The 12,824-nt window shown below is 39.1% G+C and overlaps 4 protein-coding genes across 4 annotated transcripts; 1 reads left to right on the forward strand and 3 right to left on the reverse strand.

Annotated features, from left to right (window-relative positions):
• Window positions 1–253: 253 nt before the first annotated feature.
• On the reverse strand, window positions 254–2,406 carry LOC141250907 (uncharacterized). Its single transcript, XM_073670162.1, has 9 exons — window positions 2,392–2,406; window positions 2,163–2,279; window positions 1,884–2,063; window positions 1,521–1,654; window positions 1,335–1,448; window positions 932–1,027; window positions 742–829; window positions 592–660; window positions 254–508 (listed from the first exon to the last, which is right to left on the reverse strand). Exons 1-9 carry the CDS (start codon window positions 2,404–2,406, stop codon window positions 254–256), a joined length of 1,068 nt encoding a protein of 355 aa, XP_073526263.1.
• A 4,331-nt stretch (window positions 2,407–6,737) lies between these two features.
• LOC141250905 (uncharacterized) lies at window positions 6,738–8,328 on the reverse strand. Its single transcript, XM_073670159.1, has 4 exons — window positions 8,263–8,328; window positions 7,776–7,917; window positions 7,604–7,695; window positions 6,738–7,424 (listed from the first exon to the last, which is right to left on the reverse strand). The coding sequence occupies exons 1-4, from the start codon at window positions 8,326–8,328 to the stop codon at window positions 6,738–6,740; spliced, it is 987 nt and encodes a 328-aa protein (XP_073526260.1).
• A 483-nt stretch (window positions 8,329–8,811) lies between these two features.
• On the reverse strand, window positions 8,812–10,672 carry LOC141250906 (uncharacterized). The gene is made up of 4 exons (XM_073670160.1): window positions 10,607–10,672; window positions 9,990–10,131; window positions 9,664–9,755; window positions 8,812–9,501 (listed from the first exon to the last, which is right to left on the reverse strand). The coding sequence occupies exons 1-4, from the start codon at window positions 10,670–10,672 to the stop codon at window positions 8,812–8,814; spliced, it is 990 nt and encodes a 329-aa protein (XP_073526261.1).
• Window positions 10,673–11,040: 368 nt separating this feature from the next.
• Window positions 11,041–12,518, forward strand: LOC141250908 (uncharacterized). Its single transcript, XM_073670163.1, has 6 exons — window positions 11,041–11,089; window positions 11,200–11,249; window positions 11,518–11,580; window positions 11,843–11,933; window positions 12,166–12,270; window positions 12,418–12,518. Exons 1-6 carry the CDS (start codon window positions 11,041–11,043, stop codon window positions 12,516–12,518), a joined length of 459 nt encoding a protein of 152 aa, XP_073526264.1.
• The last annotated feature ends 306 nt before the right edge of the window (window positions 12,519–12,824 follow it).

The raw sequence follows: 12,824 nt of genomic DNA on the forward strand, positions 1-12,824 counted from the left end.
CAGATGAACACCAGCAACATAAAAAAATATTAAATTCACACAACTCAAGAAGGTACAACTGTAATGTATGTATTTAGAAAATCATGATACATGAAATTGCAAACAAGCTGCCTAGAAGTTTACTCATAAGGATTACAATGAAGATGGTAGTGAGAAGAACAAAGAAGATGAAGAAAAAAGAACTGCAAAGTCTAATTCTGAACTCATGAAATTGCCTGGTTTAAAGGATTTAAGAGAGCTGCAGACTCCATTTTCATCTCTGAGGCTTCTTTCTCCACTCTGTGTATCCACGATTTATCTCTGCTCCATTTCCAGATAATCTCAATAGATGTTGAAACTGGGGAGATGGGCTGTGATCAATTGACCCATTTGATCCATTTAATAAGGCTGGTTCGCTAGATGCAGCTGTCGTGAGTGATTCCACAACGTCATCATGCTGACATTCTCTTCTGTAATCTAATGTAATACTTTCAAGTTCATGTGTGTCTATGATCTCCTGGGGTATGCTCTGTCAGTCATGTAAGAATTGTCCCAGATTGAGATACAACTACAAGAGCCAAAATGGGGCATTAATGTCTAAAGTTTACTTACCTCTAGAAGCCATCCAATGTATGTAACATTGTTTACGTGTTGATTCATGTCTAGATCTGCTCTTCTGGTCTGAGAAAACATCAGTTTAAAAATCTTAGAAACTTAGAAGAAAAAGAGTGAATGAAATAAAATGAGAACAAGATGTCTTACTACTAAACCCAGCTTAGAATACTGTGCAGGATCTTCCAGCTTCAAAATTTTCCTCACACTCTTGTTGTTTTTCTCAGGAAATGCTAACCTAGAATAGAAAGTACAAACAGAAAGTAGAAGTTAATTAATTTGCTAATTGGAAAACTAAAAGAAGAAATTGTCAAAAGTCAGACTTACTGATTAGGCATACCTGAGCTCTTTAGGACAAAAAACTAAATATTCGTCGTGGATTTCAGCACTGACTCTTTCAAGTCGTCTTGTGTCTTGGTTCATCATCACCCATTTACTGAAGAGAAGATGCAACAGGTCATTTAGTTATGTTCATTGTGGGAAGATTTTCTTCCATGTAAAGATAATTAAAAAAAACTAAAATTTTCTGTTCACTGTGTTCAGAAGGCCACACTTGTAGCCTAATAGGACAAATCCTCAATCATGTGAGAGTGAATACAGAACTTATGGAGAACCAACATAAAGTTTAGATTGGCAACATCAGTTTTCTTTCAGATTTATGTATGGGAGATCAACACTAGAAATGATCCCACAATTCTATTCTTTAAAGTTACTAAACATAGATGTAAACTAAGATAAAGCACCTGGTAGCTCTTCCAATAACTTCTCCATTTGAATAGTCCTTTAAAATAAAATCGCGTCTGGTTCCAATTCTTCCTTCACCCTGACACCATGTCTCTATCTCAACAACATCACTCCTGAACCAATTAGGGAACGCCAATCAGTGACCCAGTGAAATCAGAATAATCAGGTGTTGTTTACAATCATACCAAGCTGGGTATCTATAGATCTCAATGTGCATTCGAGCAGTCACCCATATAAGATGAAGCTTTCTCATTGTAGGGGTTGTTGCAAACCCATCAGTAGAAAATCCAACACTTTGAGCATGGTTACATCCAACTTCCTGCATCGTTGACCATAAATAAGACAGTCTTATACACTGTACCATCTCAATACACACATGTATCCAAATTGTTTCATGTCAATTCTATCTCTAGAATTCAATCTCAATTTCCATCGCATAAAGCTTCGCATGCATGGGAATAAAAATTCCCCACGAAGACACACAAAAAATCACCAAAATCAAAACTCCAAATCAAGCAGCACGAATTCCGAAAACAAGGAATTCTCACCTGCAATAGATTAGCGATGGTTTCAACGCTAGCGGTTTTGTTGATCCCGACCTCATAGCTACGAATGATGAAGCTCTCCTTGTAAGACAATCCATCCTCGGTGAGGCTGCCAAGTCGGAGTCGGTCAGCCAAGGTATCGCCGGCTGGCTTCTGCATCGGCGTGGCTTCAATGGCTGGAGCCTGGGAGGAGACAGAAACAGCGAGATCGGAGCGGCGGAGAGCAAATGAACGCGAAACCGCGGCGGTTCGGCTCCGGTGTAGCTCCGGTGCAGACCATACCCTGCATCCGGCTAGGGTTTGGATCTTATCCGCCACATTGCACGATCCATTCATCATCTTCTCCGCTCTCAATCTCTCCCTCTCTCTCTCTCTCTCAGACAATGACAAGCAGTTCTTCTGTTGATAAACCCCAAATCTCGTGGTGGTCAATGCTTAGTTATGCCAACTCGTCGATGGTAACGAAGAAATCGGTATTTGATAACCGACACTGGAATTGGGCAAATTTTACGACAATGCCACTCATGATTTTGACTATTCACCTGTGTAATTTTTAGGAGATTGTTCATTCAAATCTTCGTTTGTCAGTCTGTATGAGTAGATAATATAGGCAGCATCAATAATTCAATTGTAGGGGTAGTACCTTATGCAAAGGTACAGTACACCCGTTTTGGGATGTAAATAATTGCATGAGTAATTAAATGTGTACCCTTTTTATAGGTCTACTTTCCAAAATTACTGATATGTGACATGTGATATATGTTCTATATATAAGCAACTCAATATACAATGATTAATACTCAAGACTTTTTTTCAAGAAAATATTTATTATTTAATTTTTTTAAAAAAATTATTTGATATTGTTTTCCGTGATGAAAAATATTTTTTAAGAAAAAACGTGAAATGTCTTTATAATGTCTTTATAAAGACATTACAAAACAAATCCTTAATCAGATGATAACCTTATATTATCATATTAAATGATAGATAAAAGCTAGAGATTACGCGACAGTCCGAGGAACTACATTGTTGGAAGCATCACTTCTCTCCCTGACAACATCATCATATAAATAAAGATTGTGTGATATCTGGTCTGGAGAAGCGAATACCAGTCAATCATATATATGTTTGACTGGGTGAGAAAATCAGTTGTTTTTTTCATGGATTCCCTATACTAATAAAATGTCATAGATATTGCGGATTAGAGTAGAGATAGCCCATATCACATGTCAATATGTTTTTTTCGTCGGGACTATCGAGGGTGTCGGGCCGCTACTAGCGAGCTCACAAATCCCCCGGCTAAGACAGCTAGTCCATCACTGCTTAGCATGATAAATCAGAAAACAACTCAATCTACGTAGCTCATGAGTTTCGAACCCGCATGTCAATATATTTGATAATACTAATAAAAGTTAAATTATCGTTTTCTATGAAAACATGGACTGAAACTGAAGATGTAAAGCCGCTTGAATGAAAGAAAGTGTCGCATCATCTAGGCTTGTAAAATAGGGCAATCATGAATACATTTTTGTTTGAAAGGAAAAGTATTGTCTGTGTGAATCACGGATAGTAAATCCAATGTACGTAGAGCCATCAACCTGAAGCAAGGCATCGAAATTAATTTTAACACAACCGGGAGGAGTTTAGTCCATACAAGATTATCCTTGTGCTTAGAATTATTCTGATGGTACTGTTTTTGTAATAAAAATGAGATTAAATGGGTCTAATTTTAATACCGAAAAAGGCTAGATTTACGGGAGAAGCTTGATTCGTATTACTATCGAACACCAAAAAAAATTCGTTGCTCCGCAAATTAACCAGAAAAAAACATAAAGATTCGGGCTTCATAAATAAAGAAATAAATATCAAATAGTGAATCACTTGGGTTTTAAAAGAAGAATTTACGACCGAGCTTATAATTCAAGATACAAATTTTAAGATTTTGTAAGTCCATACAAATAGCATGCTGTATAATCTAATTCTAGACGTTTAATTGTAATGTTCATTTGTGTACTAGTAGTAGTTCATAAAATAAAAAAATATCTGATCATGAACAAATACGTGCTGAGAAGTATTATTAAACATAAATATCATAATTCAACTACATAAACAAACAACACATTTGTGAAGATGTTTTAGCAGATATAATTAGGATCTAAAATACTGTAGAAATTAGATAAATGCTACTGCTTAGACAAAATTAATGAGCAGTCGTTATCATTTGTTTGATAGGATTAGTTGATACTTGATAGCAGGTGCAACAGAAATATGTGACTTGTGGTAAATCTCTCCATACTTTCTGAACATATATCAGATTTAAGGACAAAATTACACTTTTTCTACTGGGTCATATATCTAAACTGAGGCCCATTAAAGGAGGCTCAGCCCAAGTGTAAAAAGACTACCCGAAATGATAACTAGAAATAGCTCTTATAAAAACAGCTTCTGTTGTGGTATCGTACAACGCACCGCTCTCCGAAAATCCGAAGCAGAAATCGAATTAGGGTTTTCTCCAGCAAAAACGCAAAAGGTTGAAGATGATTTACGACGTCAATTCACCTCTTTTCAGGTCCTTCTTGAGCCAGAAGGGTGGCGCTTCTGACAAGAGGTTTGCCCCTCTCTCTTGCTCGTATACTAATTGTTGTTGTAGACTCTGTAGGTATTACTAGGGTTTGAAAATTCAATGTGAAATATTGATTGTTGGTCTTATTTAGAGCCCATTCTAGGGTTTATTGATACTGAAATGCTACGGTTAATTTTACCAGATCTTTCTATTAGCTGGATTCTTCTATTAGCTGGATTCTTGTTTAGGTGCATTTATAAGTAATTTTCTGCTGAGGACTTGAAAACAGTCGGAGATAATAAATTGCATTGTTATTCTCAGGTTTATAATACTCCATAACTTATCATTTCTTGTTCAGATGAACAAGCTCTGATTTCTAGTTGTCTTTTTATGTTTGAGTCTTTTGTAAGACATTGTCCCACTCTTACTTTAGAACTTCAAAATATTACCTTGCTGAAAGTTTGTATATTCATAGCAATATGTGGTTGGTTTATGGAACTGATTGGCTGCCATGAATAGTCATCCTGATAAATGTATCATACCATGCATTTGAATCTTAGATGGAGTGCAATGATTGTAGGATAATACCTGTTGAGATCTTGCAAGCATGATTCACCTTTTCGTCAGTGTGTTGTATATGCTTATTTACATACTAGGTTTCAGTGATGATTCTCTTTATGCTTATTGTGTTAATTATGCCCATGATTTTGATTATGATTTGGCCCCCAAAATTTTGCAGGAAAACTGATGAACAAAGGCCTATGCAAAAGCCCAAAGCAAATGAGAACAAGCCTGTTATGAACGAATGAGATATCTGGTGGAGTACTACTATATGTTGCACATGGAAGTTGATTAGATTTTCTGTAATTCCAATCTGAATTGGAACTTATGTTTGCCTTCTATGGGATTTTCTAAACATCTAAGATTGTGCTCATCTTGGCTCATCATGTTCCTCTATTTTGCATCTTGAAACTTGCTAGTTGATTCAAGTTTGAGTTTTAGTCAGCTTTAAGCTTCAACACTATTTTTGGATACTTCCCCAATTGATCCTCTAGTGAAATAAAAAGGCACACATCGAATTGGTATTAGAATAGAATCTTTATTACCAAACCACAGAACAATAATATATGTATCACGATTACAAGATTATGGTCTTTATCCACATAAGACAATAAATCTAAACCATGGAGCAATAATATCCGTGGTCTTTTTTTTTTTTTTTTTTCCAGAAATCACCCCTCCAAATAATCACATTTCCTTAAACCATCCTCATATTACTTATTTGTCAAAAATCACCCATTTAATGTCTTCCATTATTAAAGTCACACATCTCCCTATGTATTGTTAAGATAATCGTTAGTGTGGGTGTCACGCGCCCGTTCATCCTTGGCTTGAACCCCATTTCAGTAGCTAGTACGAGCTGGATCCATTTCCCATACCCTTGGCTCGACCTAACCTAACCTAACCCATTCCTCTCTCGATCCCCAATCTCAATTTCTCCGTCTGTCTATGGCGTCGGAGGAAGATCCCATCACCATCTACAACGGAGACGAAGACGACGAGCCTCTCAACGACATCGTTCTTGACGACGGCGAAGACTTAATCTTGGGAGACAGAGATGCCGACGACTCCTCCGATTTCAACACCAATTCCACCTCCGCCGCTGTTCGCGTCGTCCCTATGTCCTCCTCAGCTGTCTCCATCGTTGTTCTTCCTCCATCGTCTCCATCAATGTCTCTGATCTCCGCCCTCCTGTTCCCCCCTCACTCACCGCCGCAGTTGCAACCGTCGTTGTCGTAATGTCCTCACCTAATACCGTCGCGACAATGACTCCGGTGTCTGAGAGAAGCCGATTGTGGATTCCAGGAAGCTGTTTCAGAGGTTGTGGACCGACGAGGACGAGATCGAGATCTTGCAAGGTTCAATTGTCGAATTAAATTAAGCTTGCCACTGCAATTCGACATCTCAACGCCCGGAATTTGATGAAGATGATCAAAACCCTAATCGGTGATAGGATTGAATAAAAGAGGGAGGGAGGAATTAAAGGGTGGACGGGTGCGTGACACCCACACTAACGATTATCTTAACAGAGCATAGGGAGAGGTGTGCTTTAGTAACGAAAAACATTAAAGGCGTAGTTTTTTATAAATAGATAATATGGGGTAGTTTAGGGAAATGTGGCTATTTAGAGAGAGGTGGTTTCTGAAAAAAGACCCTAATATCTATCACAATTCACAACAACAGCTGTACTCTCAGAGCAACAAACATCACACAACATTAAAAGTTCAAATTCTTCAAGACTCAACTATAATCTTCCCAGTAGCACGACCACTCATAATCTTCTCCCAAGCATCTTCAGCTTCACCAAGACCAAACCTCGAATCGACTACACTCTTCAACTTCTTCTCCCTCACAAGACCCACTAAATACTCCAAATTCTCAGCCTTAGCACTCAACATCAACGGCACCATTTGCTTCTTGGAAAACGTAATCTTCTTGACCGCAAACGTCCACAAAACACTCGGCCCAGGGTTCAGATCAATCACCTTCCCGCTCCAGCTCAAATTCGGTTCAAAAACCGACCAAGAAATATGCATCCCGTTTATCACATAGTCGTACTTTTTCCCAGACGGGCTCTTCAAGGCAGCGCCTTCTGGTGTCCGGTAATCAATCACCTCGTCAGCGCCTAAGCTCTTAACAAACTCCATGTTGCGGGCCCCGCACGTGGTGGTGACGTGGGCATTGGCAAGCTTTGCCAGCTGGATCGCGTAGGTCCCTACGCCACCTGAGCCAGCTGTTATTAAGATGTTTTTGGTTTCGTCAGTTCCGTCTAGCTTCAGACCGCAGACTTGGGTTAGGGCTTGGTGAGCTGTTAAGGCGGCTACAGGTAGGCTTGCTCCTTCAGCTGCTGACACTTCTTCTGGCCTTATAACTGTCAGACTTTCTTTAGCCACTGCGTACTCAGCCAATCCACCTCCAGTCTGTCAAAATTATTCATTGTACAGCCTTAGGGCTCGTTTGATATAGTTTTTCGGAAACATAAACAGAAAGTAACGAGCTAAGATACTTTCTGTTAACATATGTGTTAAGTAAGTTGATATCAAACAGGGCCCTAATCAGGAAAGAAGTCAACACAGACGAGTGTGTGGCAGAAATTTACTTGGTGGCTTAGTTTCGCTACAACTTTGTCACCAGATTTGAACTTGGTGACCCCAGATCCAACCTGGACTATTTCCCCTGCAATGTCGGTTCCTGAGACATTAAGAAGAAGATATTAAAACAAGCAGTGTAATGATATTGTAAGATGGAAAGGAAGAGGCTACAAAACGAACCAGGAATGACAGGGAACTTCTTTGGGTATAAAGGACGCAGCATGCCTTTCTGTATTTTCCAATCAATTGGATTTAGACTCGTCGCCTCCAGTTTTATCAGCACTTCATCAGCTTTTGTTCCAGGAACTGCAACTTCAACGTGCTGTTCCAGACAAGATTAAGCTTAATTAACATTTTGAGATTTTATACTTGATACCGATTCCGATTCAAGAGTAAATCTGGCAGCCTGATAGGAATGTTGAATGCCAATTCATCCCTGAAACTCTCAAGCTTGATTCATTTTTTTTATTGATATTTAAGATCCCGCACTTTCTTCACCAAATTGGATTGATTATCTTCGCTGTTTACTCATGCGACAAGCACAAACATCACTTAATTTCAACAATATGCACATAAGAAGTAGAACCATATAGAAACCAGAATCTCAAAATTAAATTATATATTGAACTCCTTCGAAATCGAAAAAGCATGAATTGTAATGCCTAACCTTTAAGCCGGCGACACCACCACCATATCCAGAGTACTGAACCGCTTGCATTAGTTTCCCCGCCATTGTTGAAACTTGAAAGGAAATGGAGATGCTTCGATTTGATAATGGATCAACGTAAACTGTCTTTATACGGAGGGGGGGCGATAATTTAAGACATCTGAGCAATTTACCGAAGTACCCTTATAAGATATCTGTAAATATCTCAGTCATTGGCATATGATCACATCCGGATTCTCCGTTGTAAGTGGCCTGTATTGATTGGCCGGAAATGTAATCCGTCAGTCATACCTGCCGTTTAGTATCTGGTAGTTAATATGACGGAAGCGGGTACGTCCGGGACCTCCATACGACGTCGTCTGACATTGACCCATCAAAACTTCCCGAATACCCAGGCCCAATAACTCCTCCATATACAATCTTATAGTTTTTTGCACATATAATATGATTGAACTCACAATATCACATAGCAACTAGCATCTCATTACATTAGAAGTTCACTAAATGAAAGCATTATGTTGCAGAGAGTACACAAGGTTCATACATTCTTCAAGGCTCAACTATGATCTTACCAGTAGCATGACCACTCATGATCTTCTCCCAAGCATCTTCGCCTTTACTAAGAGGAAACCTCGAATCCACAACCGTCTTCAACTTCTTCTCCTTCACAAGATTCACTAGATACTCAAGATTCTCCGCCTTGGGTATCAACAGCAACGGCACCAACTGCTTCTTGGAAAACGTAATCTTCTTAACCGCAAACGTCCACATGGCGCTGGGCCCGGGCGTTAAATCAATAACCTTCCCATTCACACTCAATTCCGGTTCAAACGTTGACCATGGAACCCCCAACGTTCCATGTATAACATAGTCGTATTTCTTACCAGACGGGCTCTTTAAGGCGGCGCCTTCAGGGGTCCGGTAATCAATGACCTCGTCAGCACCTAAGCTCTTAACGAAATCCATGTTGCGGGCCCCACAAGTGGCGGTGACGTGGGCGTTGCCTAGCTTTGCCAGCTGGACAGCGTAGTGGCCCACACCACCTGAGCCAGCTGTTATGAGGATGTTCTTCGTAGTATCGGTTCCGTTGAGCTTTAGACTGCAGACTTGGGTTAGAGCTTGATGAGCTGTCATGGCGGCGACAGGTAGGCTGGCGGCTTCGGCTGCTGAGACTTCTGTTGGCCTTGTAACTGTCAGACTCTCTTTGGCTACTGCATACTCTGCTAATCCACCTCCAGTCTGTTACAATAGATTGTAATGACATTTTCAATTATAAGAAGTTTTTCTACTTTTGTCCTTCCCCAAACAGTCCCTTAGTCAATACTGGATTTTTGAGAAGCTGAAACACAAATTTTCTTGGTAATAAGAGAAAGTAGGATTAAAATTGGGTAAGAAATTTACAAGGTGGCTGAGTATAGATACAACTTTGTCGCCAGCTTTGAATTTGCTGACTTCTGATCCAACCTGGACTACTTCACCAGCCACGTCGGTTCCTGAGACATTGAAGAATAACTTAAGCAACAATAGACAACAAAAGTAAATAAGCGGATGGTGCTGGATTTGTGAACATGATATAACTTGATTTTCGAAGCCCATACTGTTGGTAATATTATGATAAGCATAAGCCGGTGAGTTAATTCATTGAAAATCGATTTCAATCAGTCAATTGATCCTTTCTTTTCTCTGTTCTTGTGCCTACACAAAAACATACAGTTGATAAAACCAACCTGGGATTGTAGGGAACTTTCTAGGAAGAAAAGGACGCAGCATGCCTTTCTGTATTTTCCAATCAACTGGATTTAGACTCGTTGCCTCCAGTTTAACCAACAATTCACCAGCCTTTGCCTCAGGAACTGGAACCTCAACATGCTGTTAATGAAATGTTACTTTAAACGAACACCACACTTGTAATCATACCCTATATACAATATCTACTTGTTACATTGTTTTACATCTTATACTTGCAAGGGCATTTTTGTTCCACTTATCATCTTTTCAAATACAACAGTGGATATAATTGACAGCCTGATAGGAATCTCCAACCCAAAGCATCTTCTGAATCATGTTTGTATATACAACGCAAAAATTAATTATAATGTTGAAAGTCAACTCATCCCTGAAAGTTTCAAGTTGAATTCAAAATTTTATTACTGATGAGTGATGAGTGATGATCAACGAACCACACTTGCTTCACCAAATTTAAATGATTACCCCCACGGTTTACTGTAACACAAAGATGCTCACTTGAATTCAAACTAATACCATAAAAAATGCAGAATTTTGAAATGAAGATGTTTAATTGAAATTCCTAAGAAACCGAAGAAGCATGAAGAGGTTGTCCTACCTTTAAAGCGGCGACACCGCCTCCATAGCCAGAGTACTGAATTGCTCGCATCAGGTTCCCAGCCATCGTCGAGGATAGATTATTTTCTTCGATTTGCTACTGGTTCGACCTAATTGCCATGAGAATTGCCGATTTGGATGTTGAATACGCGTGGGAGAGATCTGGTAGATAATTGGACACGACACTGAGTGCGTCATTTCATTATAGACTTTCAAACGACGCCGTTGGATATACTGTCTAAAGTCTCTTTGATACGGGCCAGTTTATTTCAAATATAGGCCGACAAACGGTTTTGGACCCGAATCCGCAAACCGGAGGAACGCGGATTTCTATAATAGATCTGAGATCCTCAAACTGGGGAAACAGTGATAAACAAAGAGAACGAGGCGTGAGACTGGGAGATAGTTCTTCGTAGTCTATAATTGAGGTTTAAAATGGAGAAAGCGATTCCAATTCTCCTTTTCGTTCTATTCGCTACTGTAGGTATGTGATGCAGATCTGGTTTCACTCTCTAATTGCTGAAGATATTGGATCTTCTTGTTCTGATGATTTTCTGAATTTTGAGGGGTTTTCACGCATTTGTTAATTTGTAGTTTATGCAAAGAAATCAGCCGATGTCAAAGAGTTAATGATCGGTGTCAAGGTAAGACTTCTGCTCCATTTTCTTTGTTATCATAGATCCACATTTGCGATTTCAATATAGGTTTTCGAATTTACCTTGCAACATGTTTTAATTCCATTACGTATGACCTAAACTTAATGCCCTACGATCTTCTTATCAATTTATGATTTTATATCCTAAAGCTGGTATCAATAGAACAAAGAGCACGATTAGCTTCATATACCCCATGGTAGTAAGTCCAGTTTAATAGCCAATGTGAATCTTTCTAATATCAACTTTACTTTGGCAGCATAAACCAGCATCATGTGACATCAAGGCTCACAAAGGCGACAGAATCAAGGTGCACTACCGGGTAAGTGGCTGAAATGCAATGTTTGTCACAATTAGAAAGAGCTTTCTAATGAGCTATGGAACTGGCAGCTAAAGGACAATTTAGCTTGATTAGTGATCAAAACCTTAAGCATGTGATTTGCATAGTAATACTTTATTCAAATTGCTGCCTGGATTCATTAGTTATAAGTTTTCTTGAGAACAATATCAGCATACTCGTGCTCTGATCAGTCATGGTAATTCCACTTCTCTCTGATGGAAGCTACTTGTTTATTGTCTTGCAGGGAACACTTACAGATGGAACTGTGTTTGACTCCAGTTTTGAAAGGGGAGACCCAATTGAGTTTGTTCTTGGCAATGGTCAAGTGATCAAAGGTGTGTAAATAGACCTATACTCTAAAAATACGGAAAATTGAATACAATAGCAAAACCTACAAGTTTTAATTTACATATGATTTTCCTCCATAGCTGTATTGCTAAATGCAACTGTTAGTATCAAATTGCTTCTGCAATGAAGTGGCAACTATTAAGTTTATTATACTTGTTAGCATGATTTTTCTCGGGATTTAACCATGAAAACCATCACTAATTCAGATTATTGTTGCAGGATGGGATCAAGGACTTTTGGGCATGTGTGTTGGTGAGAAGAGAAAGTTAAAAATACCAGCCAAACTTGGGTATGGAGAACAAGGCTCACCCCCAACAATTCCAGGTGCCCACTTTAACTGCAAAATGTTTTTCTATCTCTACATGACATAAAGTGTTTGTTTAGGCTTGTTTTAATTGATAATCATCCCAAGCTGATTTCTTGAAAAGTTTAATGGTACGAAAATCTGAATTTCATATTGGATGTTGGCAGGTGGAGCTACTCTCATCTTCGAGACTGAGCTCGTCTCTGTAAATGGAAAGCCATCCACAGGCGAAGAAGAACCTTCCGAAGATGCTGACGATGAGCTATAAATTATTCAGTGATTTAGGTGTCATCTAGGATTTCTTCAGTGATTTTGGAAATTTGTTGGGCTTTTGAAATCGACATAATGATGTTGAACAAGTTAAAGTATCAGATTATTGCATTAGGTTGACCGCCTATTTTATCCTATGGTGTTTATTAATGCATCTTACTGATTTGTAATGTGTTCTACTTAGCAATCAGGTCGGGCAGGTCGGGTTCGGATTGGAAAGCTTTCGGGTTCGGCTCATTCAGGTCGGGTTATTTTAAAATGAACTTTTATCGGGTTACGGGCAGTGTTCTAAAAAACGCGCCTA

The sequence above is a fragment of the Phyllobates terribilis genome, unplaced genomic scaffold (assembly GCF_046119375.1).
Source record: "Phyllobates terribilis strain yellow unplaced genomic scaffold, ASM4611937v1 Scaffold_6374__1_contigs__length_44957, whole genome shotgun sequence".
NCBI classification, from domain to species: domain Eukaryota; kingdom Metazoa; phylum Chordata; class Amphibia; order Anura; family Dendrobatidae; genus Phyllobates; species Phyllobates terribilis.

What these genes read in the sequence shown, in the direction of transcription:
- LOC141250907 (XM_073670162.1), bottom strand. An exon ending in TTTTGTCCTAAAGAGCTCAG is followed by an intron (nt 830 to 931) that starts GTATGCCTAATC and finishes TTTCTATTCTAG; the next exon opens with GTTAGCATTTCCTGAGAAAA. An exon ending in ACATTGGATGGCTTCTAGAG is followed by an intron (nt 509 to 591) that starts GTAAGTAAACTT and finishes CATGACTGACAG; the next exon opens with AGCATACCCCAGGAGATCAT.
- LOC141250905 (XM_073670159.1), bottom strand. Translation starts at nt 8,328, where the DNA reads ATGGCGGGGAAACTAATGCAAGCGGTTCAGTACTCTGGATATGGTGGT. An exon ending in GTGGTGTCGCCGGCTTAAAG is followed by an intron (nt 7,918 to 8,262) that starts GTTAGGCATTAC and finishes TGTCTGGAACAG; the next exon opens with CACGTTGAAGTTGCAGTTCC. An exon ending in GAAGTTCCCTGTCATTCCTG is followed by an intron (nt 7,696 to 7,775) that starts GTTCGTTTTGTA and finishes TTAATGTCTCAG; the next exon opens with GAACCGACATTGCAGGGGAA.
- LOC141250906 (XM_073670160.1), bottom strand. Translation starts at nt 10,672, where the DNA reads ATGGCTGGGAACCTGATGCGAGCAATTCAGTACTCTGGCTATGGAGGC. An exon ending in GCGGTGTCGCCGCTTTAAAG is followed by an intron (nt 10,132 to 10,606) that starts GTAGGACAACCT and finishes TTTCATTAACAG; the next exon opens with CATGTTGAGGTTCCAGTTCC. An exon ending in AAAGTTCCCTACAATCCCAG is followed by an intron (nt 9,756 to 9,989) that starts GTTGGTTTTATC and finishes TCAATGTCTCAG; the next exon opens with GAACCGACGTGGCTGGTGAA.
- LOC141250908 (XM_073670163.1), top strand. Translation starts at nt 11,041, where the DNA reads ATGGAGAAAGCGATTCCAATTCTCCTTTTCGTTCTATTCGCTACTGTA. An exon ending in GAATCAAGGTGCACTACCGG is followed by an intron (nt 11,581 to 11,842) that starts GTAAGTGGCTGA and finishes ATTGTCTTGCAG; the next exon opens with GGAACACTTACAGATGGAAC. An exon ending in CAATGGTCAAGTGATCAAAG is followed by an intron (nt 11,934 to 12,165) that starts GTGTGTAAATAG and finishes TTATTGTTGCAG; the next exon opens with GATGGGATCAAGGACTTTTG.